Genomic DNA, 27,230 nt, shown 5'->3' with positions numbered 1-27,230 from the left:
TTCACAAAAACCTTTTTTTATATATATATATATATTTTTTTTTTTTTTATTGAAGGAAGAACAAAGTGATCCATCACATACATAAAGAGTTTTACTCCTTGTACAATACTCCTTGTTTTTACAATTTTTCGCCTTTCCCACAACCCACCCACTGAACAGAGAGAAATAAATAAATAAAATAATATAATAATACAACAAATAAATTATATATATATATATATATATATATATATATATATATATAAAGAAAAAAAAAAGTTCTTATATTACAAACAGTGAGAAAATAATTGACAACATTGTTAGCCAGCTGTGACGGATTACATCATCCGATCCAATGTGCACAAGCCTTTTAATAATAATTGGTTTTAGTTTGGGGGGAGAGTTGCAATCCTTTTCAAAATAAGAAATCATTGGGGTCCATACTGAATACAAATGTTTGGTGGATCCTCTAAGAGAATATTTAATTTTCTCCAGTTTCAAAAAACAGCATCACATCACTAAGCCAGAGTGAAACTAAGGGTGGTTTACTAGACTTCCAATCAAGTAATATTCTTCTACGAGCCAAAAGACATGCAAAAGCGCATGTGTCCTGACACTTTTTGGACATGATCACATCTTGTTTAGGTACTCCAAAGACAGCCATCTCAAAACTAGGCCTGATATCCTTAACATATGCCTCAGACAAAATTTTAAATATAGCTGTCCAGTAATCCAGCAGTCTGGACAAGTCCAAAACATATGAGCAAGGTCTGCTTTAGCAGAGCGACAACGTTCACATGTATCAGCCACATTTGCGTATATCTTAGACAGCCTAACCTTGCTGTAATGAAGTCTGTGGAGGACCTTGAACTGGATTAAACCCAAGCGAGTAGAGGAGGTTGTTCCATTCACTCTAGATAATGCATAATTCCAGGTTTCCTCTGAGATATCCACTGCCAAATAATTTGTCCACTCTGCACGGATTTTATCTAGATTAATATTTTTTATCGACATTAGAATATTATATATATTCTAAATTATTCCTTTCAAATGTAAGGGAATGTTTAAAATTGCATCCAATTCTGTACTGGGAGGAATGGATGGATATGTCGGACAAAGATTTTGAATTAAATGACGAACTTGAAAATATCTAAACATATGTGATTTTGGCAGATTATGTTTTGAGGAAAGGTTAGAAAAAGAGGCGAAAAAATCCTCAATGAAAAGATCACTAAATTTAACAAGACCTGTCTGTTGCCAATGACTGAAGACTGAGTCCAATTGAGCTGGAAGGAATAGGTGATTTTTGCATATAGGGCTGGCTATGTGGAAGTCCTTAAAACCAAAACATTGTCTAAATTGAAACCAAATCTTGAGAGTATTTGCGACGACTGGGCATTGAGTATACATAGAAATACAAAGGGGCAATTTAGATAAAGCTAAAGAAGGAAGGGATGATGAGGTACAGGAGTTTGCCTCTGAGATACACCAGACATCTTTGGGGATCTGAAGCCAATAAAGTACTTTCGAGATATTTGCAGCCCAATAATAATACCTGAAATTAGGAAGCGCTAAACCGCCTTGAGATTTCTGTCTCTGGAGAAATTCCTTCCTAATCCTAGGTGTTTTTCCACCCCATATAAATGATGAAATAAGTCTGTCTAAATTCTGAAAAAAGGATTTTGTTAAAAATATTGGAATGCATTGAAACAAGTACAAGAATCTTGGTAAAATGTTCATTTTTACACAATTAATTCTGCCTGCAAGAGAGAGAAATAGCTAAATCCATTTTTTGAGGTCTAATTTTAACTTGTCAATTAGAGGGACAAAGTTCTCTTTGTAAAGGTTAGGGAATCCCTGTGTGATGTTTATACACACAAACAACTTTTGTTCACATTTATTATGGCATGTGTACATACATATATACATATAATCTGGGTTACTTATCTGTTGCTTCACACTATGTTCAGTGATTCATGGGTTTAAAGTGCTTTAATTGAAGATTTCCCAATCATTTGTTTCTTTGTGTTCTTCTCTGGTTTTAGCAAAATGATGTAACATTTTGGAGCAAATATGCAAAATAGTAAACCAAAACTTGAAGCTAAAATAGCAAATATCTCCACAGCTACAGTGAATTTTCCAGGAGAACTGACATAAGCTGGGATAAATGTAAGCCAGACAGCACAGAATATGAGCATACTGAACGTGATAAACTTGGCTTCATTGAAGTTATCAGGGAGCTTCCGAGCAAGAAAGGCTAAAACAAAACACAAGACTGATAGCAGGCCAGTATAACCCAGAACAGCCCAGAAACCAAAAGCTGAACCTAAGTTACATTCTAAAATGATCTTTTCTCTGTAGTAGCTTGAATTCAAATATGGGAAAGGAGGAGATATTGTTAACCAAAGCACACAGATAATCACCTGTATTAATGTTAAGGAAATAACACTGAGTCGTTGTTGTGCAGGTCCAAACCATTTCATGACATTTTTTCCTGGAAGTGTAGCCCTGAAAGCCATTAACACCACTATGGTTTTTCCCAGAACACAAGAGATACAGAGGACAAAAGTGATCCCAAATGCTGTGTGACGCAACATACAGGACCACTCAGTGGGCCGACCAATGAAAGTAAGTGAACAGAGGAAACAAAGTGAGAGTGAGAAGAGCAGCAGGAAGCTCAGCTCTGAGTTGTTGGCTCTGACAATAGGTGTTTCTTTATGGAGATAAAACAGAAACGATACCAGTGCCGTTAATAGCACCCCAATGAAGGAGAAAACACAAAGCAACATCCCCATGATTTCTGTATAGGAAAGGAATTCAACCACTTTTAATATACATCTGTCTTTACTTTCATTCGACCAGAACTCTAAATGACAAGGAAAGCAGTCACTAGAATCTGTGAAGAAAACAAAATACTTTAGTGAATGGCTCACTTTAATTTATAATAGTTTCATAAGAGTTATCCAGCATGTACTATTTTACCTGTGCCATTACTGATTTCTCCCTCTGCACATGGAATACAGTCATAACAGCAGACAGGTCGTCGTTTTTTCACAGCCTTCCTAGTGCCAGGGAGGCAGCTCTCACTGCACATTGACACAGGCAACTATGAGAAAATAAGTTGTCATATAAAACACCAAATAATAATGATTTGAATTGTTAAATTTGATATATTTTCAGACAGATTTACTAGTATGATTGTTCTGGACCGACTGTCCTGTTCACAATTCAGATATTTCACATAACCTCAATAATTTGTTATTATAAATTATTGATATACCTGTCCACTGTTCCCTGCCCATAACACGTGTTCTTGATTGACTTGAAGACGTTGCTCTGAAGCCAGTGAGCTGTCATAGACACCCACATGCTTAAACTGCAGGCCTTCATTCCCAGCAGGCTGCCAGTTCACCAGGTCATATCTCGCCACTGGATCACCACTTCCATCAAAGAAGATTTCTTCACCTGTTTTGACAGTGAATCTCACATTTCTCATATACTCCAACACCTGAGAGGAAACATCAGGAACAGTATTCCTATTTTTTCATTATCATTTTTCTACTGTTATTTTTTTTTGTCCTCTAACATAGGCCTACCTTTTGTGGTGTGGGCCGTTCTCTTTTGCTGCTGTTGGTGGAGGATCTGAAGTCTTTTAATACATTATGTAGCGTATGTGCAACAGAATACACTGCAGTGTACACTTTATTTGCTATCCGTAGCTCTGATACATCAGTATATTCGTTTTGCAGCTTAGCCAGTCTCTCTGAGCCAGTACAGCCACCACTGTCACTGTTCCTGAAAGAGCACTGAAAAGCTGTTTCCCAGAATTCTTTTAAAAGTTCAATTTTTGGTTCTTGATCAGGGTGCACATTCACTAAAAACTCTCGCAGACCCACAAGTTTTGCATTTGCTATGGCAAAACCCACAGCTCCAGATAAAAAACTGTATTCCTTTGTCTCTGCAACAGTTCGAGAAGTGATCCATGATTCACTACCAACCCACTGCAGCCCTGTGATGTTGTGTTGTGCAATTACATTCACAAGGGGAAAAAAATCTCTTAATGCAACAAAAGCCAGCACCACTCTGGCGGTGCCTTTCTTTATCACTTCCAGTGTCTTTAGAAGCTGCTCCTGTGGATCAGTTCTTAATATGGTCTCTGAGTATTCAATACAAATCCCTTCTTTTTTTGCAGCCTCCTCAAATGCTGCAATACCATTATTGCCATAGTCACTGCGACTCCTGACAGTCCCAACCCAGGTCCAACCAAAGTGCTTAACAAGCTGAGCCAGTGCTCTGCTTTGGTAATAATCACTGGGAATTGTTCTAAAGAAGGATGGATACCTTTTTCTGTTACTCAGGCATGCACATGTGGCAAAATGACTGATCTGTAAGAAAAAAAAGGGTTTTTAACCACAGATTTTTTTTTTTTTTCATCCATATCTGTAACATTCTATTGTACAAAAAGCATAATTGTTATGAAAGCGACTGCAAATATTTAAACAACACATTTTTTTCTATAAACTGTAATTAATAGGATAAATATGACTTATATATTTATGACTAATATAACATAATTTTGGTGCCTGTTCCAGTGCTTCATGATTCAACATGATAACTAGCAGCAGATAAGTAAGAGTCCTTACAACAGGTAAACTGAATGGACCAACTACAGAAGCCAAGGCTATGGTGGGAGAGGAGTTTGACTCTCCAACAATGGCATGAACAGCTGGTGGTCTAGAACAAGACGTATCGCTCAAAGTCTCTTCATAGCCATTCATCAAAGCCATGCCTGAGAAAATAGCCTGAGCTATTGAGCCACAGGAGTCATATATCTTATAGCCCAAGGAAATGCCAGGCAACAGTTGTGTACTGTTATTGATCTCCTCAATGGCAAAAATCAGCGTCTGGGCAAATTTAAACTCACGCAAGCTCAAGCTGTAAAAACAAAAAAACAAAAATGGTATTACATTCAGCAAAGAGTCATGGTCAGCTATTATTGTATATAATCATACAGACCTGACACATGTTGTTGGCTCTGGTTTGGTAGTGAAAGGATGCATCTTTAGCAGTGCACTAATGTGGACTGAGAATATCGCCCCAATGTTGATGTCTCTTTCTGCAGAAAGTAGAGGAAGGGCAGGCTGACTAAGCAGTCTGCAGTCTTGTGCTGAAGCTGGTACACAGACCCCATACACCACCAGCAGCAGCAGCTGCAGTGACACAGTCCTCTTTGCCATGCCAATATGTATGCAGGGCAGGAACCTATGTGGCATAACAAGGGTAGTGCTGCCTTTTATAGTGTCTTTAAATTGTCCTTTGGGGTTGGCATTATTAATCTTTCACTCTAGTTGACCTCTCACATTCATGTTTCATTATAGAATGAATTAGACTGTCTTTTTTATTTTAATCTTTTTTTTTTAGAAAGAAAGAAAGAAAAAGAAAACTAGTTTTTCTAACTCCTACTAGGCTGTTTGTCTGAAATTTGCCATGTATCATTCATAAACACTCATGACACCAAGATATCAAGTAAGGGATATAATCCACGGCTAGCTGTAATTAAACCTAAGCCCTAAGCCCTTGTGATCTTCCTCTGTGTCCATACTTTTGTGACGTAATTCCTACCAAAAAAAAAGAAGTCTGCTGCAGAGATCGTGGATATGCAGGTGGCCACAAAGTACACTTGGTCATGAGAACCATTCTGATACCTAAAATGACAAATGGGACATCCTACGGTTTTGTGGACTTAATGGACATATGCACACGGTGGCCATTTTAAATCAACATTAATTGTGCCATTTGGCACAGGGCAGTGGAGGCAAAGAACCACCACACGCAAAGCAGAGTGCATTCAAATAATTTAAAGGGGTGGTATAATGCCCCTTTTAAAAAGATGTAAAATAAGGCTGCGTCTCATTTCTCTGTCTTACCCCTTACTCTTACCCCTTCCCCTCGGTTTTGCGCGTTCATGTGAGGGAAAGTGGTGTCCCAATTCTCATTTTGATTAAGGGCTAGGGCCAAGGCGTAGGGCTACATAGCCCTTGAAACGAAGTTTGCGGAGGACCACACTTGAAAGAGAGGGGTAGGAATTTCCCAGAAGTGAGTCGCACAAATGTAAGTATTTTCAGCAGTTTAATGACACTCGTGTTTTATGATACTTTTAATAAAATGTTCAAGCGGTTTTAATTGTAATGTTTTTGTTTTGAATCGCTAGTTAACCGCTAGCTAGCAGCTATTTGCCGTTTGCTAATGTTTTGCTTAGCTATGGTGTCGCCGACGCCGCCGTTAAATACAATGAAACAATGTCTTTGACTGATGGCACACAAGCGTGCAAAGATAAAGAGAGACCAGGCAATCGATATCACAACCCGAGACGACGGCATCTTCGTTTGTTTATGTCAACGCGTATCGCCTCTGTTGACGTAGCAGCCAGCTAGCGGAAAGGGAAGATGACGAAAACGGTAATCGAGTGGCGTCTCATTTCTTAGAGAAACGTTCTTCCCCCTAGCCCCCTTCACTCGGTATCGAGGGGCAAGGGGAAGACGCAGACAAAGGGGTAGGGGAAGGGGTAAGACAGAGAAATGAGATTGGCCCTAAGTCTCTGATGTCCCCAGAGTGTGTTTGTGAAGTTGTAGCTCAAAATACCCCACAGACAATTTTTTATAACATGTTAAAATTGTCCCTTTTTGAGGGTGAGCAAAAACGTTTTTGTGTGTGCCCCTTTAAATGCAAATGAGCTGCATATGGTTATCCCACTTATATCATGGTCATTTGCTGGTATTGACAAGTTAAAGTTATTGATGTATGCAGTGCAATATTTGACTGGAAGAGTATTCACAAGTTCACACTTACATATAATTAAATAGAGTAAAGTGACATCTGCTCTAACATCAGCCGTTTCGTTTAATCCCAGGCTAAGCACTGGCTAATCAGATCACTGCATTCTGCACACATTTTAATAAGGAAAGAGCTGGTTAGTCATGACCATGTGACTTGGCATCTATAAAAACAGCATCAAAAATGTGATTAATACCGTGTAAAATGTTCTTTTATCTTTACTTTAACCCCCTGGGGTTGGCAATCACGCCGGCGTGATCTGCTCGCTTTTTTTCTTATCAGTGCAAAAGAGACTCAAAATACTCTGTCGATTTTGATCTTACATACAAGCCACCTTATACATCATTCGATCCTGTTAAGTGTCTATTATTTTTGTGTATACTCACAGAAAAAACAAAGTTTTGTGCAGGAAACACACTGAGACACACTGGCCCTCATTTATCATTCTTGCGTAGAAACGGGCGTATATGTTGGCGTAAGATTATGCTTACACTCTTCTCACCGCCTGATTTATGAAGCTGTGCGTACCTTTGAAATCCAGGTGTACGCAATACCTGCGCTTGATAAATGCCGCGGCTGAAAACGAGCGTCATTAGAATAACACGCCCCTATATATTCAAGTCTCCGCTCCCCCCACGCCCTCATTTTACGCCATGGACACACGGAAGACGGCAAAGAAGAGAAACTTCTTTGAGAAAGAGAAAGCGAAACCAGGGAAGTGGAAAGAAACAAAATTGATTTCTAGATTTTTATTATTAATGACGCTTATTGTTATTTAGAAGAAGGATGTCGTTATTATTATTATTTGTATTATTATTATTATTATTATTATTATTTAAAAGAAGAAGAATGTCATTTTTATTATTTTGTCAGTCTGAATTATTTTTTTGGTCATTGAAAGCCTTTCATTACTAAACCCAGTCCGTGCGCTCCTGCTGGGCCTAACCCTGGCCTAACCATCGTTTCAAAGAATAGTACAACGGCGAGCGCGTCGAGTATAAACGCCTCGTCTGTTTGGGGAGGTGCGCGCGCTGCGGAGACTCGCGCTGCGGAGCCAGGCGAAAGTATAAACAAGGCTTGAAACGTCAGGTAAAGCGCACAGGCTCGCAACTTAAGGAATACATATGCCTACAATTCAAATGCTTTGGTAAAGTCACACAAATTAAACATTGAAGTCCATGTTGCACAAAAATAAACACTTAAGTTTATAATTACTATGTTGTTGTTTTTTTACAGTGGGTCATAACATATCATATCTTTTAGTTTGTCAGTGCGTTTTGTGGTGTTAGGAATTGTTTTTCTGCGCATTCCCGCACTCAAAACGTGCGTACACCACCTCCTGAGCTGGCGTAGGATTTGAGTGTGCCGTACGCCAACGTCCATATTGATAAATCTCAAAGTCACCGTGGTTTTGGGTGTACGCCAGGTGTACGCTGGAAATTTGGTGTACGCACTTTTGATAAATGAGGGCCACTGAGTGCACACTGAGTTTTTTGAATGCGCATGCGTCGCGTCTGAACGTTGTTGTCTTTGGAGCTCTACCGATTTGATTTATAATTCTTGATTTTTCTCTTTAAACTCACTTACAACGAACATTTTCTACTTTTCCTCACTGAGAAGCACTACTGCTCAAACCTCATAGTTACAACGCGGACTGTTGAGCAGACGCGTCTCAAGCCTATTAGTGATCCAACACCGGATACTCTTATAGGTTACTCCCGTGGATCACGGCTGAACGAGTCTTCTCCACACTCACTTACAAACAAACATTTTTTTTTTTTTTTTTTTTGCCTATCGTGCGTCTACTCTACACCCTTACCACTAAAAAGACGGATTATATCCAAGACTTCAGTCATAAATTAGTATTAATATTGATAGCATCACTGGTAGCTTCGTTGCTAACTTACTGTCCATCTGTTAAAATGGCGAATATATCAGATGTAAGTAGTCTACCTTTTGGTGCAGGTGAGGACACATTTGAGCTGCACGCACTGCAGTCTGAGCTGGAAGCTGTTGAGAAACAGATCCACGACCTTTTATTGAGACAAGCCGAGCTGATAGACCGGCGTTTGGCTCTTGAGACATCACGCGCCGATGCACACAAATCAGTGATTAACGTTACTAACCCGCTGACTCCGACCTCGTCTACTCCGTGCGTTTCTCAGCATCGGTCCCGAGCGCCGAGGTTGCGATCAGCCATGGTCTCGTTCACTCCGACTCCAACACGCCACCACGAAGCCTGGGTGGTTCCGCAGCGGAAGACGCGAGTCAGGTCTAGACCAAGAATCTCTCCGACCCTCCCGGTTTTCGAGTTATCCACACAAAACCGCTTCTCCCCTCTTTGCGAAACAGAACGCGATGCTGTGATCATCGGCGATTCCATCGTTCGGCACGTACACGCTACGTTAGGTAAAAGTAAGGTGCACAGTCACTGCTTTCCTGGTGCTCGTGTTTCTGAAATCGCTACTCACGTTCCCGAGATTCTGAACGGTGACGAGCGCGTCGGAACTGTGGTCCTGCACGCGGGAGTGAACGACATCAGGCTGCGCCAGACGGAGGTTCTGAAGAAAGACTTCAGGAATCTGATCGATACGGTACGCAGCACATCGCCTGAAACAACAATTATTGTGTCAGGACCGCTTCCCACGTACCGACTAGGGCATGAAAAGTTCAGTAGATTATTTGCGTTAAATGAATGGTTAATGTCATGGTGCAATGAGCAGAAACTGCTCTTTGTAAATAATTGGAATCTGTTTTGGGAGCGTCCTAGGCTTTTCCGTGCTGATGGCTTACACCCAAGCAGGTTCGGAGCAGATCTTCTGTCGGATAATATCTCCAAAATGTTAAATACCTTTTGACTAGTAACCAAAAGTCCAAATCATAGTCTCTGCTGCACCAATTTAACTGATATAAATACTAGTGTAGAACATTGCAAAGAAACCGTGTCTATTCCTCGTTTAGTGAGATCAAATAATAAATCTACTGCAGGATCTAGGAAAAATCTAATTGTTATTAAAACAGAAAATGTTGCTATTAGTAAACAAAAACAATTTCTAAAGCTAGGTCTTCTAAACATTAGATCGCTCACACCTAAGGCAGTTATTGTAAATGATATAGTCACAGATAATAGCTTCGATGTACTTTGCCTTACTGAAACCTGGCTTAAACCAAATGATTATTTCGTTCTAAATGAGTCTACTCCATCTGGATACTGTTATAAGCACGAGCCCCGTCTGATTGGTCGTGGCGGCGGTGTTGCAACAATCTATAGAGATATTCTCAATGTTACTCAGAAAACGGGTTATAAGTTTATTTCGTTTTAAGTACTTGTACTAAATGTTACGCTCTTAGATGTTAGAAAAACATCCCTATTATCTCTAGCCTTGGCTACTATATATAGACCGCCTGGGCCTTACGCTGATTTCCTAAAAGAGTTTGCAGATTTTCTCTCAGACCTATTAGTCAATGTCGATAAAGCATTAATTGTTGGAGATTTTAACATACACGTAGATAATCCAAATGATGCGTTAGGGGCTGCGTTTACAGATTTATTAAATTCATTTGGGGTCAAGCAAAACGTCACCGGACCAACTCATCGTCTTAATCATACACTCGATTTAATTATATCACATGGAACCGATCCAACCGATATAGATATTATACCGCAAAGTGATGAAGTCACTGACCATTACATGGTAACTTGCATATTACATACTGCTGTAATATGTCATGCGGCGCCGCGTTATCAACCAGGCAGAACAATCCTTCCATCCACCATAGATAATTTCTCAAATTGCTTATCTAATCTGTCTCAGCTGCTGCCTGAACCCAAACAAACAGATGAACTAGAATAACTAACTAGCACTATGAGCACCATTCTCTCTAGAACATTGGATGTTGTTGCACCTATTAAATTAAAAAAGATTTAATTTTTCAGAGAAAAAATTCAAGCACCATGGTACAACAATACTACGCATGTTCTAAAGAGAGAAACCCGTATTTTAGAGCGTAAATGGAAACAAACTAATTTAGAGGTCTTTAGAATCGTGTGGAAAGACAGTATGTCACGTTATAAAAAGGCCCTAAAAGCAGCCAGGGCTGAGCATCTCCGCAAACTAATAGAAAACAACCAAAATAATCCAAGGTTTTTATTTAACACCTTGGCTAGACTAACTAATAAACAGACGTCACCCGAACAAAATATCCCGTTACAGTTCAGTAGTAATGATTTTATGAAGTTCTTCACTGAGAAAATAGAAAGCATCAGAACCACAATTGTAAACGTTCAATCTTCAATTGCGCCTTATAATTCAGCCTCAATTATCACCCCGCAAGAACAATTACAGTGCTTTACAACTATAGAACAAAAAGAGTTAAACTTATCACTTCATCTAAAACAACAACATGTTTATTAGATCCTATATCAACTAAGCTACTGAAAGAAGTGTTACCTGTAGTGGAAGAGCCTCTTCTCAATATTATTAACTCGTCATGTTCCAAGAACATTTAAACTGGCAGTTATAAAACCTCTCATTAAGAAACCACAATTAGATCATAATAACCTAGCAAATTATAGACCCATTTCAAATCTTCCATTTATGTCTAAAATATTAGAAAAAGTGGTGTCCGGTCAACTGGGCTCTTTCTTGCAAGAAAATGATATCTATGAAAAGTTTCAGTCAGGATTCAGGCCGCACCATAGCACTGAAACTGCGCTCGTTAAAATCACAAATGATTTACTCTTAGCTTCTGACCAAGGCTGTATCTCAATACTAGTTTTACTTGATCTTAGTGCTGCATTCGATACTATAGATCACACAATACTCTTAGATCGACTACAAAATTATACTGGTGTTCAAGGACAAGCATTAAGCTGGTTCAAATCATTCTTATCTGACCGCTACCATTTTGTCTATTTAAATGGAGAAAAAACGATCATAACTCCAGTAAACTATGGAGTGCCGCAGGGATCTGTGTTAGGCCCTCTATTATTCTCAATATATATGATGCCACTTGGAAATATTGTAAGGAAACATGGAATTAGTTTCCATTGTTATGCTGATGACACTCAAATATATATTTCATCACGGCCAGATGAAAACGCTAAATTATCCAAATTGACAGAGTGTGTTAAAGATATAAAAGATTGGATGACGCGTAATTTTCTTTTATTAAATCCAGACAAAACAGAGGTATTACTTATCGGTTCAAAAAAACGCCCACAAAACCTCTCACAATACAACTTTAACATCGTAGGATGTCCTGTTACTTTATCCTCTACAGTAAAAGACCTGGGTGTTATACTAGACTGCAACCTTACTTTCGAAAATCATATTTCATATGTTACAAAAACTGCCTTTTTCCACCTTAGAAACATTGCTAAGCTACGTAATATGCTATCAGTTTCTGATGCAGAAAAGTTAGTTCATGCATTCATGACCTCGAGACTAGATTACTGTAATGCTTTATTAGCTGGTTGTCCTGCATCCTCAATAAACAAGCTACAGTTAGTCCAAAATGCCGCCGCTAGAGTTCTTACTAGATCAAGAAAATATGATCATATAACACCGATTTTATCATCACTGCATTGGTTACCTATAAAGTTCCGTATTAATTACAAGGTATTGCTACTGACTTATAAAGCCCTAAACGGCTTAGCTCCAGTCTATTTAACGGATCTTCTATCGCCCTATAATCCATCGCGCTCTTTAAGATCACTAAATTCGAGGCTTTTGGTCATACCTAGGATATCCAGATCCACCAAAGGAGGGAGAGCATTTTCACATTTAGCTCCAAAACTCTGGAATAGTCTTCCTGATACTGTTCGTTGCTCAGACTCGCTCTCCCAGTTTAAAACTAGATTAAAGTCGCATCTCTTCAGCCAGGCATTCATATAATATTTTTTAATCTTACAGTTCAAACTACAATCCGGCCTCTAGTTCATAAATGCCAGAGGAGAACTGGCCCCCGACTGAGCCTGGGTTCTCCCAAGGTTTTTTTTTTCTCCATTGGGTCACCTGATGGAGTTTTAGGACACCATTAGGTCACTTGATGGAGTTTTTCGGTTCCTTGCCACTGTTGCCTTTGGCTTGCTCAGTTGGGGATATTTTGGGGATATTTAATTTGATTTTATCAATCAATAAATTCCACTAGAAACAAACCTTGTTGTATTATTTTAATTTAATACTGTGAAGCTGCTTTGATACAATCTGTATTGTGAAAAGCGCTATACAAATATACTTGACTTGACTTGACTTGACTTTTTGCCAAATAAAGAAAAATAAACATGATGCGAGTTCTGCCTTCTCTCTGTCAGTGAAGTCCATTCTGAAACGCGTCCGAAAATGAACTGTAACTCAGCAAATACTCAGTTACACAGGCATACAGGCACACAGGTATAAAGCTTGAATTCTCTTCTTTTAAATGAAGTAATTTATATAAAAAAACAAATATTCTCAGTCTATGTAAACTGTATGAAAAGAGAGATGTCAGGCCTTCTCATCTCAGCTCATTAAGTGTTAATGTGACCCCGCGTGTCAACGCCCACATCAGCTGGATAAAACACATCTGTTTTATCAGACTCATGCACTTTGTCTCGTCTTGCTTCGCTGTGAGGAATAATCCTTAGGAATAATTTAGTTTCACATCGAGGAGCAATGGATCCAGCTATTCAGAGGACTGTAGTAAGTTTTTTTATTCTTAAGTGCTTTGTTCTAATCGCGATATGCAATAGTGTCGGTAAACTGCAAAAGGACTGTTTAAATATGAATCGCGTGTCTGTGTGTGAATGAATGAACGGCACAGATGTTTACTACAGCTGTAAACAACAGCGCACACTTGCACTTACATTACTAAATATGTTATTTTTACATGAACACATCTACTAGTTTAGTTTTTACCAAATATATTGCTATACTGAGATGAGTAAAAATCGACTGAAATATGTTGAAATAAAATGTCTTTGTATAAGCAACGTATTAAACTGCAAATTAACATTTATATGCAAATATATAATAAAAACGATATGTTACAAACAAAATATGAATGTTTAGACAAGATTTCGTTGATTAGTTTTGGATATATTATAAAGTTTTAACTGTAAAAAGACTACTATAAAATCAAATAAGCTTTTGTTTGCCAATTTCTGCTCATATGTTAAATATATAGTATGTGATGTTTTGTTAAAAAATAAAGTAGGTATATTGAATTATTAACTAAGATGTTATTATAGTGTTTGTTCCAATATTCAAACTAATGAATCCTTAACTTTGAAATACGTATGATAAAATCAATGTATACTTTTTAAAAAGAAAGATTACACTTGAAATATTGTTAAAATTGTAATTGTTGTTGATTTATATGTTAAAACTGTTTAATAAAATAGCAAAACATATATTTACAAGGTAGATGTAAACAACATCTTACTGTTAAGCTGCAACCCCACTTTTGAAAAAAAAACAAACAGAAATGGCATACCCAAACTGAAACAGATACAGTTCATGAACCCTTGGTACTAAAAGCACAAGTATGATCTCATTTGAAAGCTGACAGCTGGCAGTTTATTGTAAATGTAGAATTAATTATTGTCGTAATGAAAAAAAATAGTTATAAATAGCTTCAAAGTTTTGTAAAGTTATTAGAAATGTATTTTTATGAAACATCTTCATGAAAATAAAATTGAAGTTGGCATTGTATCAATCTAGAAATGCACTGCAGCTAAAGCCACATGTCTGACCATGTTATATTTAAAATCTGAAGATGATAAGTCTAAAACTCTGTATTTAGTTAAATGTTTTTCAAGATCATGTCATATGACTTTATTTTGATTAGACTCTAAAATGCAACTGATGTTTAGTCATCTTCTAAGCATCCAGCATTCAGTCTATTGTCTCTATTGTTTTGTGGTGCAAACGAGCCCCATTCAGTGTCAGTCTCTCCTGCACACATTCATACCTCTCCAGCCTGGTTATGGCTCTAAATATGCATTTCTTTTGTCTGCATTATAATTACTAACGACTGGCTATTCACACTGTTTCAATCCCTCATTTCTTTTATCAAAGTTCTCACTTCACATTTGAAACTGTATCAAATGCCCTTCTTGAATAAAGAAACATTTTAGTAAGCATTCCTATTTAGAAAAAAATCATAAAAGAATAACTGCTAGGTGGCAGGTGTACCTAGGGCTAGCTAGCATGTTAGCTTAGCACACCATCAATACACGACAATTTGTGAGATTAAAAACCATGTTTGTGCTCCAAAATTACTTTATAACGCAAGTCGAGTGTTTTAAATAATCTTCTGTGATCTAATTTGGCTTCAGATATAAAAATCAGACAGAAAATATATTCTTTTATAGTATCAGGGTTCCCACACCTTGGTTAACTTCAAATTCAAAGACCTTTCAAGAACTTTCCAGGTCCAATATCCTCAAATTCAAGGACTTAATGTGGGGACACATTTCAAGTGAGAGCAAGGTTACATCGTGTTACCTTGTAAGATACATTGTTACAGTTTTTTTTGTCAAACACAACTATGCAGAAAAACTTTTTTGGCCATATGACAGAGATCACATATTCTATTTGTCGTATTTCTGATTTGCATAAAACTGAAGAATATTCGGTACATCCTATACTGTATTCTAAAATGATCTGATATTAACTTTTGCATGAAATGTTGAGGTACCATCGTTGTAGTTTGGTGCGAAAACACTTAACGGGAAACACTTAACGTAATGCGAAAATGCGCGTAACTAACGTAAATCAAGCAAGCTAGTATGCATAGGCCATGAAGTGTTGGCGAAATAACACATTAGCGGACTTGAGGGAATAATATGGAATTTTTTTCCAGAAAACTTCTCGCACAAAATAAATTCAAGCACTTTGAAGGACCTGTATCTATGTATGTTTATTTGCAAAAACTTTCCAGGGCCTTGAATTTTTTTTTTTTCAGATTCAAAAACTTTCAAGGATTTCAAGGACCCATGGGAACCCTGGTTGATGTAATGGCTTAAGAAATGTTGATTTTATTTTTGTGTGTGGATGGAGCTTAACTTGCATCAGTTTAAAGAATATATTTTTTTGCCTTTTATTATGATAGGACAGTATAGTATCAAGAAAGTTTGAAGAACCGGGACTTGAACTCGTAATAAGCTGAAAAACAATGAATGCCAGTGCAGAGTGTACTGCCTACTAGGCTATTGGGTTTTGTAATTAGCTGCAATGTGATACATTTTAGAACCTCATTGTGTAAGAAACATAGGGGGAACAGAATCCGACGGCAAATAGTTCAGCTGTCGAAATCCGTTCCCCCTTCTTCTCTTATGCAGTCCATCGATTTCGAAGATGACATCACTTCTAGGATGCGTTGTTGGAGTGTTGAGGCAGCCACTGCTGTCGGCGGTGCCATTGAAGGTGGCTGTAAAGCCCAATCCGGGAGCCACATGTCCTGCCGCAGTCGGGACATGTGAGTGCTGAATCTGAGGATGGGTGCAGTTGTGGCTGGGCGCGTTGGTGTCTGCGCTGACGTAGCACAGTTCTGTGTTGGGCGCGCTGTGATTCGATCAGTTGGGCCCCCAGACCACATGCAGAGCTCCATGCCTGGCGGTCGGCAGCTGTTGTTTCCAGGACTCCAGGGTTGATGCTGCAGCTTTTCAGGGTCGACTTGAGATGGTCCTTGTAGCGACGCTTCTGACCCCCAGGTCTCCTGTTGGCTGCGTATATCTGCCCATAGAGGACCTGCCGGGGTAGGCGGTGGGAGGGCATGCGGATAACGTGTCCAACCCATCGCAGTTGCCGCCTAGCAAGGGTTGCCTCCATGCTGCTGGAGTTGGTGCGCTGTAGGATGTCCGCGTGGGGGATTTTGTCTTTCCATGTGACACCTAGTATGCGCTGGAGGCATCTGATGTGAAAGCCCTCGAGACACCGAATATGCCTGCGGTAGGGAGTCCAAGCTTCTGCACTGAACAGCAGAGTGGAAACGCAGACTGCCTGGTAGACGGCCGCTTTGGTGAAGGTACGGAGATTTTTGTTAACAAAGACTCGAGATCGAAGTCTACCAAAGGCAGAGGAGGCGAGGTTTATGCGTGCCTGGATCTCGTTGTCTATGAGGCAGGTGGGTGTTAGGATACTTCCGAGGTAACAAAAGTGCTGAACAACCTTTACTGGTGTACCTTGGATGTAGAATTCAGGAGGTGTAGGGGTGGGGGCCGTGGTCTGTGCAATGATCTCAGTCTTTTTGATGTTGACTTGTAGGCCACAAGCTTGGTAGACTGCGCATACAACATCCAGTGTGTGTTGCATTGCGGTAGGGCTGTGGGCTAGGAGGGCACAGTCATCAGCGTATTGCAGTTCATGAATTGTGGTGGTGGTGGTCTTGGTGATGGCTTGCAGGCGCCGAAGGTTAAAGAGGTTCCCGTCCAGACGAAACTGTAGGCAAACACCATCGTCGGGGCTGAGGGAATTGCGGGAGAGGAGGGTGACTGCTGCCAGGAAGAGATTGAAGATCACTGGAGCCAGTACACACCCCTGTTTCACTCCTACCTGCACAGGAAAGGAGGGGGATTGAGATGTACCCACAATCACACGAGCCTGCATGCCATCATGAAACTGTTGTAGGATTTCCAGAAACCTTGGTGGCACCCCAAACTTCTCCAGAATGACCCAAAGGACTTGGCGGTCAATGGTGTCAAAAGCCTTTGCCAGGTCGATGAAGGCAATGAACAGGTCTTTTTTCTGTTCTCTAGCCTTCTCCTGCAATTGGTGTAGTACAAAGATCATGTCGGAGGTGGACCGATCCTTCCTGAAGCCACACTGTGACTCAGGAAGGATTCTCTCTGTGATGTGCTTGGTAAGACGAAACAGCATGACCTTTGTTAATACTTTCCCTGCCACAGAGAGCAGGGATATGCCACGACTGTTTCCACAGATGGACTTGTCACCCTTTTTCTTGTGGATGGTAACAATGTGTGAGTCTTTCCAGCCTTGTGGAACAGTTTTTTTGTGCCCATATTATCTGGATAAGTTGGTGGAGATTTTTGGTGAGCAGATACCCGCCTTTCTTTAGAGCCTCTGCAGGGATTCCATCAGGACCAGCAGACTTATTGTCCTTGAGGCTTCGTACTGCTGCCAGGACTTCTGAGAACCTGGGAGGGTCATCTAGCTCATGCACAGGTGGGAGCTTTGGGAGGCGCTGCAGGACAGTGGGGTCAGTCGGATTGTTTTGGTTAAGGAGAGTGTTAAAATGTTCAGCCCAACGCTCAAGAATTTCTTGTTTGTCCTTGTGCAGAATTGTGCCGTCTGTAGATCTGATGGGGGTGATTCTGCGTTTTTGGGGTCCATATAGTGATTTTATTGCATCGTAAAAAGCTTGAGAGTTGTTGGTGTCCGCATAACCTTGGATTTCATGGGCTTTCCTAAGCCACCAGTCATTCTCCATTATGCGAAGCCTTCGTTGCACCTCAGCACGGATATTACTCCAGTGTGAGCGTAAAGAGGGAGATTGTGGATTGGAGAGGTGGGCAGAGAAGGCTTTACGCTTCTCCTCCAGAAGGTTGAGTATTTCGAGGGAGCTGTCGTCAAACCAGTCCTGGTGACGTTTGGAGGTGAAACCAATTGTGTCGGAAGCGGCTTGTTGTATAGCTGAGCTAAGGTTAGCCCATGCGCTTTCAGCTGTATTGTGTAGGAGATGAGTGAGAGCGGAGGAAAGGTTATTAGCCAAGCAGCGACGGTATGATGCAGTGATGTCAGGGGATTTTAGGGCTCGAGAGTTGAGCCGTCTTGAGGGTTGGTGCCTGGTGTGTTGAGGTCGGACCTTTAGGTGTATCTTGGATCTGATCAGCCGATGATCTGTCCAGCACTCCGCCCCACGCATTGCTCGGGTGATGGAGATTTCATGTAGATCTTGTTGCCGGGTTATAATGTAGTCCAGCAGGTGCCAGTGTTTTGATCTTGGGTGCATCCATGATGCTTTGTATTTATTTTTCATTTGGAAAGTTGTGTTGGTTAAGACCAGTTTGTGCTCAGAGCAGAGGGAGAGGAGTCGCAGGCCGTTCCTGTTCATGTTGCCTAATCCATGTTTCCCGATTACCCCAGGCCAGAGCATGTTGCTGGTGCCTACTCTGGCATTGAAGTCTCCCAAAAGCACAAGTTTATCAGTGTGAGGAACTTTGTGGAGAGCTCTGTCAAGAGACTCGTAAAAGGCGTCTTTGATGCTTTCTTCAGCATCCAGAGTTGGTGCATAAGCGCTTATCAAGGTTGCATAGCGACCCTTCGCAAGGGGAATGCGCCAAGTCATCAGCCGCTCACTGATTCCCACAGGAGACTCTGGGATGTTCTGTAGCAGTCTGCTTTTAATGGCAAAACCTACTCCATGTAGACGGCGGGTATCTTCTGGAAGGCCCTTCCAAAAGAAGGTGTATCCTTGCCCGACTTCTATTAGCGAGTCCCCTCCTGCGAGCCGGGTCTCACTCAAAGCTGCAATGTCGATGTTGTATTTATTAAGCTCGCTCGCAACCAGGGCAGTGCGCCTGCGGGGTCGGTCAGTTCCAATCTGCACATCAAGAAGTGTGCGTACGTTCCATGTAGCCAAAATTAATAGTTTCGATTTATATTTTCGACCGCGTAATGGGATGCCTTGACGACAGCGGTGGGCCGCCCAGGAGTGTAGGGAACAGGCAATGTTTGGGTCACCTTTTCTAGACCCTCCCCCCGACTGGGGGTGAGCAGTGCGGACCCTGAAGAGGGCTGCTCAGTCACACAAGAAGCTGCCGAAGGTGGACGCTGTTCCAACCCATCCACACAACGACCATCACGCTTGTGCCGCCTCCGTGCAGGGCTCAGGCTAGAGGCTGCCAGTCTGATCCAAGACCTGCCTCCATCACATTTACCCTGTCGCCGAAGGGCTTGTACGGTGAAGTGATAGCATACGCAGAGAGTGGATTAATGTGAAGAGAGGGGTGCGCAGACCCTATCTCCACAGCTTCACTCCAGAATCCAATATCCAGTGGCAGGAGATGAACTCTAGACAACCAGATGGACGGTGGAGTTGCAGGAGGCTGCCAGGTCTCTGTCTGTTGAGCCTGCCTCTCGCGTGTCCCCAACGCGGCCTTGTCTTGAGGAGATGAGATGCTCACAGAAGACTACTCACAGAGCAGTGGAGGCAGCAGTCTTAGTTGATGGCGGACTGTACTCGCCATGTCGAGGAGTATCATTGGCATAAATGGAGTTTTTGCAGTGGATCTAGTGATGCCACTCAACTAGTCCCTCCATACCTGATAGACCTCCGCTGTTGGTCCACGACTACTTATTCGTCTGGGGACCACCGCATGGAGCCCCCAGCTTATTTCGTAGCTTACCTTCATATCTGAAGGGTTGTCCATTATCCGCCACCGATGGACGTGGTTGGTAGCAGTCAGCTCTGCCCCAACAGAGATGAGAGATGTTGATGTATCGGCTTAAAATATGCTTATTCTATTCTTTGTGTGGATGGAGCACTGGGCACTGACCACTAGGCTATTGAGACTAGTAGTTTTCTGCAATTTGATAAGTCTTAGAACCTTATTGTGTAATAAACATAGGGGGAACAGAATCTGATGGCAAATAGTTCAGTTGTCGAAATCCGTTCCCCCACCCCAATGATGAGAGATGTTGATGTGTCGGCTTAAAATATGCTTATTCTATTATGTGTGTGGATGGAGCTTAAACAGCATCAATTTGATAAATATTAGAACCTCAGTGTGTCAGAAATATGGGGGGAACAGAATCCGACGGCAAAAAACCCCAGCTGTCGGAATCCTTTCCCCCACTCCCATGATGAGAGGTGTTGATGTAATGGCTTAAAAAATGCTGATTTTATTTTTGTGTGTGGATGGAGCTTAACTTGCATCAGTTTAAAGAATATCTTTTTTATGCCTTTCATTATGATAGGACAGTATAGTATCAAGAAAGTTTGACGAACCGGGACTTGAACTCGGGTCACCCAAAGCTAAAAAAAAAAAATTGTTAGGGCACTGACCACTAGGCTATTGAGGCTAGTAATTTGCTGCAATTTGATAAGTCTTAGAACCTTATTGTGTAATAAACATAGTGGGAACAGAATCCGACGGCAAATAGTTCAGCTGTCGAAATCCGTTCCCCCACCCCAATGATGAGAGATGTTGATGTATCGGCTTAAAATATGCTTATCCTATTCTTTGTGTGGATGGAGCTTAAGGCGAGACACTACAGGTGAATAAGGTAAACATTTTAACTAGCAGATATCACCATGAAACTTTCCCAGTTGATTACCTACATTAAGATGAGAAAAAAATGTATTACAAGTTTTCTGTAATTTAACCTGTTAAGCTGCAACCCCACTTTTGAAAAATCCCCAGAAATGACATACCCAAACTGAAACAGATACAGTTCAAGAACCCTTTGTACTAAAAGCACAAGTATGATCTCATTTGAAAGCTGACACCTGGCAGTTTATTGTAAATGTAGAATTAATTATTGTCATAATGATTTTTTTTTATATAAATAGCTTCAAAGTTTTGTAAAGTTATTAGAAATTTATTTTTATGAAACATCCTCATGAAAATAAAATTGAAGTTGGCACTGTAGCAATCTAGAAATGCACTACAGCTAAAGCCATATGTCTGACCATGTTATATGTAAAATCTGGAGATGATAAGTCTAAAACTCTGTATTTAGTTAAATGTTTTTCAAGATCATGTCATGTGACTTTTTTAGAGTCTTATCAAAATATGCAACTGATGTTTGTCATCATCTAAGCATCCATTCAGTCCATTGTCTCTATTTTTTTGTGGTGCAAACGAGCCCCATTTAGTCTCAGTCTCCCCATGCACACAGTCACACCTCTCCAGCCTGGTTATGGCTCTAAATATGCATTTCTTTTGTCTGCATTATAGTTACTAACGACTGGCTATTCACATGCTATTCATAGGGTTTCAATCCCTAATTTCTTTTATCAAAGTTCTCAATTCAAATGCCCTTCTTGAATAAAGAAACATTTCAGTAAGCATTGCTATTTAGAAAAAAAATCATAAAAGAATAACTGCTAACTTAGGTGGCAGGTGCACCTGGGCTAGCTAGCATGTTAGCTTAGCACACCATCAATACACAACCATTTATGAGATTAAAACCATGTTTGTGCTCCAAACTTCCTTTATAACGCAAGTCGAGTGTTTTAAATAATCTTCTGTGATCTAATTTGGCTTCAGATAAAAAAAATCAGACAAAAATGATATTATTTTATAGTATTCTGCACAATGATAAAGTCTATATCGATTAGCATTACATTATAAATATAATCTATTATTATGAAAATACCTACATTTACATTTTACATTTAGTCATTTAGCAGACGCTTTTATCCAAAGCGACTTACAAATCAGGACTAAATTAAGCGAGTCATCATGAAGAGGCAAAAAACAACAACGCAAGAAGTGTTCAGAATACGAAGTTCAGGCATTATTCAGAGTAGCATAAGCATGATAAGTGGGGTTTTAAGGGAAAGGTTTTTTTTTTTTTTTTTTTTTTTTATGAGTTTAGGTGCTCATGGAAGAGATGGGTTTTCAGCTGTTTTTTGAATGTTGTCAGGGATTCAGCATTCCGGATGAGGGTGGGGAGAGTGTTCCACCAGCATGGAACTGTGAATGAGAATGATCTGGAAAGTGATTTTGTGGCTTTCTGTGATGGAACCACGAGACGTCGCTCGTTGATTGATCGTAGGCGTCTGGTGGGGATGTAGGCTCGTAGGAGTGAGTGAAAGTAGGAGGGAGCTGAGCGTGTGATAGATCTGTAAGCAAGCGTCAATGCCTTGAACTTGATGCGAGCAGCGAGAGGTAGCCAGTGCAGAGAGATGAACAGAGGAGTGACGTGGGCCCTCTTGGGCTCGTTGAAGACAAGACGAGCTGCAGCATTCTGGATCATCTGAAGAGGTTTGGTAGCACATGCTGGAAGTCCGGCCAGAAGAGCATTGCAGTAGTCAAGCCTAGAAATGACCAGGGCCTGGACGAGGAGTTGTGTTGCGTGCTCAGTTAGGAAAGGCCTGATCTTCCTGATGTTGTGCAGCGCAAACCTGCATGATCGAGCTGTCTTTGAAATGTGATCTGTGAAGGTCAGCTGGTCATCAAACGTTACTCCCAGATTTCTGACCGAGGCATGGCATGGCTTGAAGAACACAGGCAAATCAAATATCATTGCAATCATGTTTATTGTCTTCAAAACGCATGTTACAGCGATCTGTGTTAGCTGTGTGTGTATCAGTGACGTCCTGGAATGTCACATGATCATGGCTCTTCTTCATGTTCCATATATGGACTATTATTGTGCATATAGCGCCCCCAGGCTGCTGGTATGGATTGAAAACACAATAGATCAGAGTATGAAAGCGCTCATAATGATTACATCGACGCATTTGGGTATAAATTCAGTAAATATTATTCCTGTCTATAGAAATATGATGTAAATCTATGAGAATCTATAAATATTTCTCTAAATCTGCACATTTTTGAGCTAAAGCCCTGAGGCACGTTGTTTTGTGAATCGCTGTCATGACGACAGCACGGGAGTTTTTTTATGAATGAAAGCGGCTGACGGTCATAATTCATATTAAAGGTATCGACTCATTTTTCCATTTCATAACTCCTGACACAAATTAAGACATAACTGTCACTATAAGTTTCTCAGAATACAATAATGGTCAAATACTGAAACTTGAGTCTTATATCTTTCCCCTTACCAGTCAGGGATCACTGGTGATCCTAGATTATTGTAGTTCAAAATATGTTTGAGCTTATATATCTCAATATTAATAACAGTCTGGTTAATTTTGAGTCTTGAACTATAAACTCTCAAGTGTTGGCTTTCTAAATGTATGTGTGTTATGTTTCTATTCAGAATTACTTATGGGCAGTAACCTTTTTATTTTGGGCATTTCATGTATGCAGCACTTGCCAAAATTGGGGGTGATGGGGAAGGGGTTAATGATGTATAGTTTGTCAAGGTATAACATTAAATCTGATAGTAACTTTGAACTAAATAAATAAAAAAACGCTTCAGTGCGCCGACGCACTGGTGAAGTTTAACAGGTTAATGTTTAAATATGCAAATCAGGCAATATCTAATCAAATATGCACTAATTTGCATATATTTAAAAAACCGATATCTGAGTATTGGATAAAGCCAGGTTAAAAATTATTTTTTCATTGTGTTCACATATTAGATGGGAAAAAAATTACAGAGGGATTTATGGATATCTACTTTCGTTATCCTGTAAATCAGAAAATACTGTCAATAGCCTTAAACAAATTATTTTCGCCATGTTTTTTGGAATAAAATGTTATATAAATCAGGCTAGGAATAATACATTTACAAATCCCTCTGTAAATGTCTTCATAATATAACTAGGTACAAGTCTGGAAAGTTTGGTGTATTTAGGTGCTACTGAAGTGGAGATTTCGGACTTGGAGTATGAGAGAAAAGTCATTTTGAGAAAACGGGCTTTAAAGATTTTTCATCAGCCAATGAGATTGCGCATTAAGCCCTTTTACTTTAACGATTGGTTGCTGATAAAAAGGAAATGACCATCTTTGGATCCGACAGGATTGTACACAAGAGAGAGAGCTTCCTAATGGTGCATGTGATGACAGGCTGACGGCAGAGATGTTGATTTAGAACGCAAACTTTTGTTGAATTTATGAGAAATCTACAGACGCAAACAGACAAAGTGTAATAAAATAAAGACCTAAATGTGAAAAGAAGTCTGAAAGAAGACATGTTATTGAAGACAAATATCAAAAAATCTCAAAATTGACCAGTAAAAAAAAAAAGATGTTTTTGCCTGCCGTGTCTCGCCTTAAACAGCATTAATTTGATAAATATTAGAACCTCAGTGTGTCAGAAATATGGGGGGAACAGAATCCGACGGCAAAAAAAACAGCTGTCGGAATCCGTTCCCCCACTCCCATGATGAGAGGTGTTGATGTAATGGCTTAAAAAATGCTGAATTTATTTTTGTGTGTGGATGGAGCTTAACTTGCATCAGTTTAAAGAATATCTTTTTTTGCCTTTTATTATGATGGGACAGTATAGTATCAAGAAAGTTTGACGAACCGGGACTTCAACTCGGGTCGCCCAAAGCTAAAAAAAAAAATTGTGAGGGCATTGACCACTAGGCTATTGAGGCTAGTAATTTGCTGCAATGTGATAAATCTTAGAACCTTATTGTGTAATAAACATAGGGGAAACAGAATCCGACGGCAAATAGTTCAGCTGTCGAAATCCGTTCCCCCACCCCAATGATGAGAGATGTTGATGTATCGGCTTAAAATATGCTTTCTCTATTCTGTGTGTGGATGGAGCTTAAACAGCTTCAATTTGATAAATATTAGAACCTCAGTGTGTCAGAAATATGGGGGAAACAGAATCCGACGGCAAATAGTTCAGCTGTCGAAATCCGTTCCCCCACCCCAATGATGAGAGATGTTGATGTATCGGCTTAAAATATGCTTACTCTATTCTGTGTGTGGATGGAGCTTAAAGGTGAACTAAGTAACTTTTTTTTACCTTAACTGAACAGCTTCGGAGTCACTGGAATGGTTATATTACTTATTTCAGGTTGAATGGTGGTCGTTTCGCACCCCCCTGGTGCCCGTGAGCGGAAAATACACACTTGCAACTTTGGGGCGGCGGGCCACCGGCCGCCGCGTCAGGAAGTCTCGCGTGATATCAGGTCTCGCGATGTAAACAATTGCTTTACGGCCAAAAGAAATCTGCTAAAATGCTGTCATTATTGCGCTCCCTCACGCTGTTCGAACCCGAATGAAGAAGACGTTTTAAAGAATGTCCCATCTGCTTTGATGTCGTTGATCTGCTAGCCTCTGGTGTCTGAGAATAGCCAACGAGTTTTTACAACAGTGTTGTCAAATATCTATTCCGAAGCTGTGGGGGGAGCTCTAGAGAGAAACCTGCGAGCAAAAAGCGAGAATACAGCGAAGAAATCCCGAAGTTACTGAATGCAGCTTTAAACAGCATCAATTTGATAAATATTAGAACTTCAGTGTGTCAGAAATATTGGGGGAACAGAATCCGACGGCAAAAAAAACTGCTGTCGGAATCTGTTCCCCCACTCCCATGATGAGAGGTGTGTATTCTGCACGATGATAAAGTCTATATCGATTAGCATTACATTATAAATATAATCTATTATTATGAAAATACCTGACATGGCTCGAAGAACACAGGTAAATCAAATATCATTGCAATCATGTTTATTGTCTTCAAAACGTCTTTATCTGCATGTTACAATGATCTCTGTTAGCTTTGTATGTGTCAGGGACTTCCTGGAAGTCCTCAGGCTGCTTGTATGGATTGAAAACACAGTACATCAGAGTATCAAGCGCTCATAATTATTAATCGACGCATTTGGGTATAAATTATTCCTGTCTATAGAAATCTGATGTAAACCTATGAAAATCTATCAATATTTCTCCAAATCTGCACATTGAGCTAAAAGCCCTGAGGGACGTTGTTTTGTCAAGCACTGTCATGACGACAGCACAGGAGGTTTTTTTTCTGAATGGGAGCGGCTGACACTCATAATTCATATTAAAGGTATCGACTAATTTTTTCATTTCATAACTCCTGACACAAATTAAGAAATAACTGTCACTATAAGTTTCTCAGAATACAATAGTGGTCAAATACTTATATCTTTTTAATGATGTATAGTTTGTCAAGGTATAACATTAAATCTGATAGTAACTTTGAGCTAAAAAAAAAAAAAAAAACGCTTCAGTGCGCTGGCGCACTGGCAAAGGTTAACAGGTTAATAGGTCAATATAAACCTTCTGATTAAATTATTTATTATAGTTTTTTATTAGTGACACATTTGGGGAGGGGATATATTCCAAAACTTTCTGAAAATACAGTATGAGAATTAACTGCATAGTTACTAGAAATGTTTACCATGGATATTATGCAATATTGCATGCATACAAAATAAGTTGTCACATTCTTTACTTGTGGTACTCTCAGTGATACACCTGAATGAAAGGCTCATTATACAGCTCATTATGCGTGTCATTGTCTTCTCAGGTGTGAATCACGCCCCCACGCATATTGCCTTTCCAAACAAAATGTGTCTTACAAAGTTTATGGGGTGGGGGACTCTCCCAGGTTGTAGATTTTCACAGTATGATAACCATCTCAGAAATTATCACGGTTTACAGTATTAATCAATTATTAAATAAATAAATAAACGGTATTATTAAATTATGGTTGTTATTATTATTATTATCATCATGAATTTGACAAATAAAATGATGAGAATGCTCATTAGGCGTTCTCTCAGAGCAGCTCTGGAAATGTCCATGTATTAATGTCCTCGTTTTGTTTGTGAGACACTGAAAACACCTT

The 27,230-nt window shown here is 39.9% G+C and overlaps 1 protein-coding gene across 1 annotated transcript; it reads right to left on the bottom strand.

The window, feature by feature from the left end:
• Positions 1–1,961: 1,961 nt before the first annotated feature.
• olfcd3 (olfactory receptor C family, d3) lies at positions 1,962–5,216 on the bottom strand (the record flags this gene model as incomplete). The annotated part of the gene is made up of 6 exons (XM_084408779.1): positions 1,962–2,875; positions 2,962–3,085; positions 3,260–3,487; positions 3,576–4,364; positions 4,623–4,914; positions 4,996–5,216. The coding sequence occupies 6 exons, from the start codon at positions 5,214–5,216 to the stop codon at positions 1,962–1,964; spliced, it is 2,568 nt and encodes an 855-aa protein (XP_084264905.1).
• Between the last annotated feature and the right edge of the window lie 22,014 nt (positions 5,217–27,230).

This window comes from Rutilus rutilus, assembly GCF_951802725.1.
Source record: "Rutilus rutilus genome assembly, chromosome: 5".
In the NCBI taxonomy this organism is placed as follows: domain Eukaryota; kingdom Metazoa; phylum Chordata; class Actinopteri; order Cypriniformes; family Leuciscidae; genus Rutilus; species Rutilus rutilus.
The sequence above is the reverse complement of the archived record's forward strand: the minus strand, read 5'-3'. Positions and strand labels throughout refer to the sequence as shown.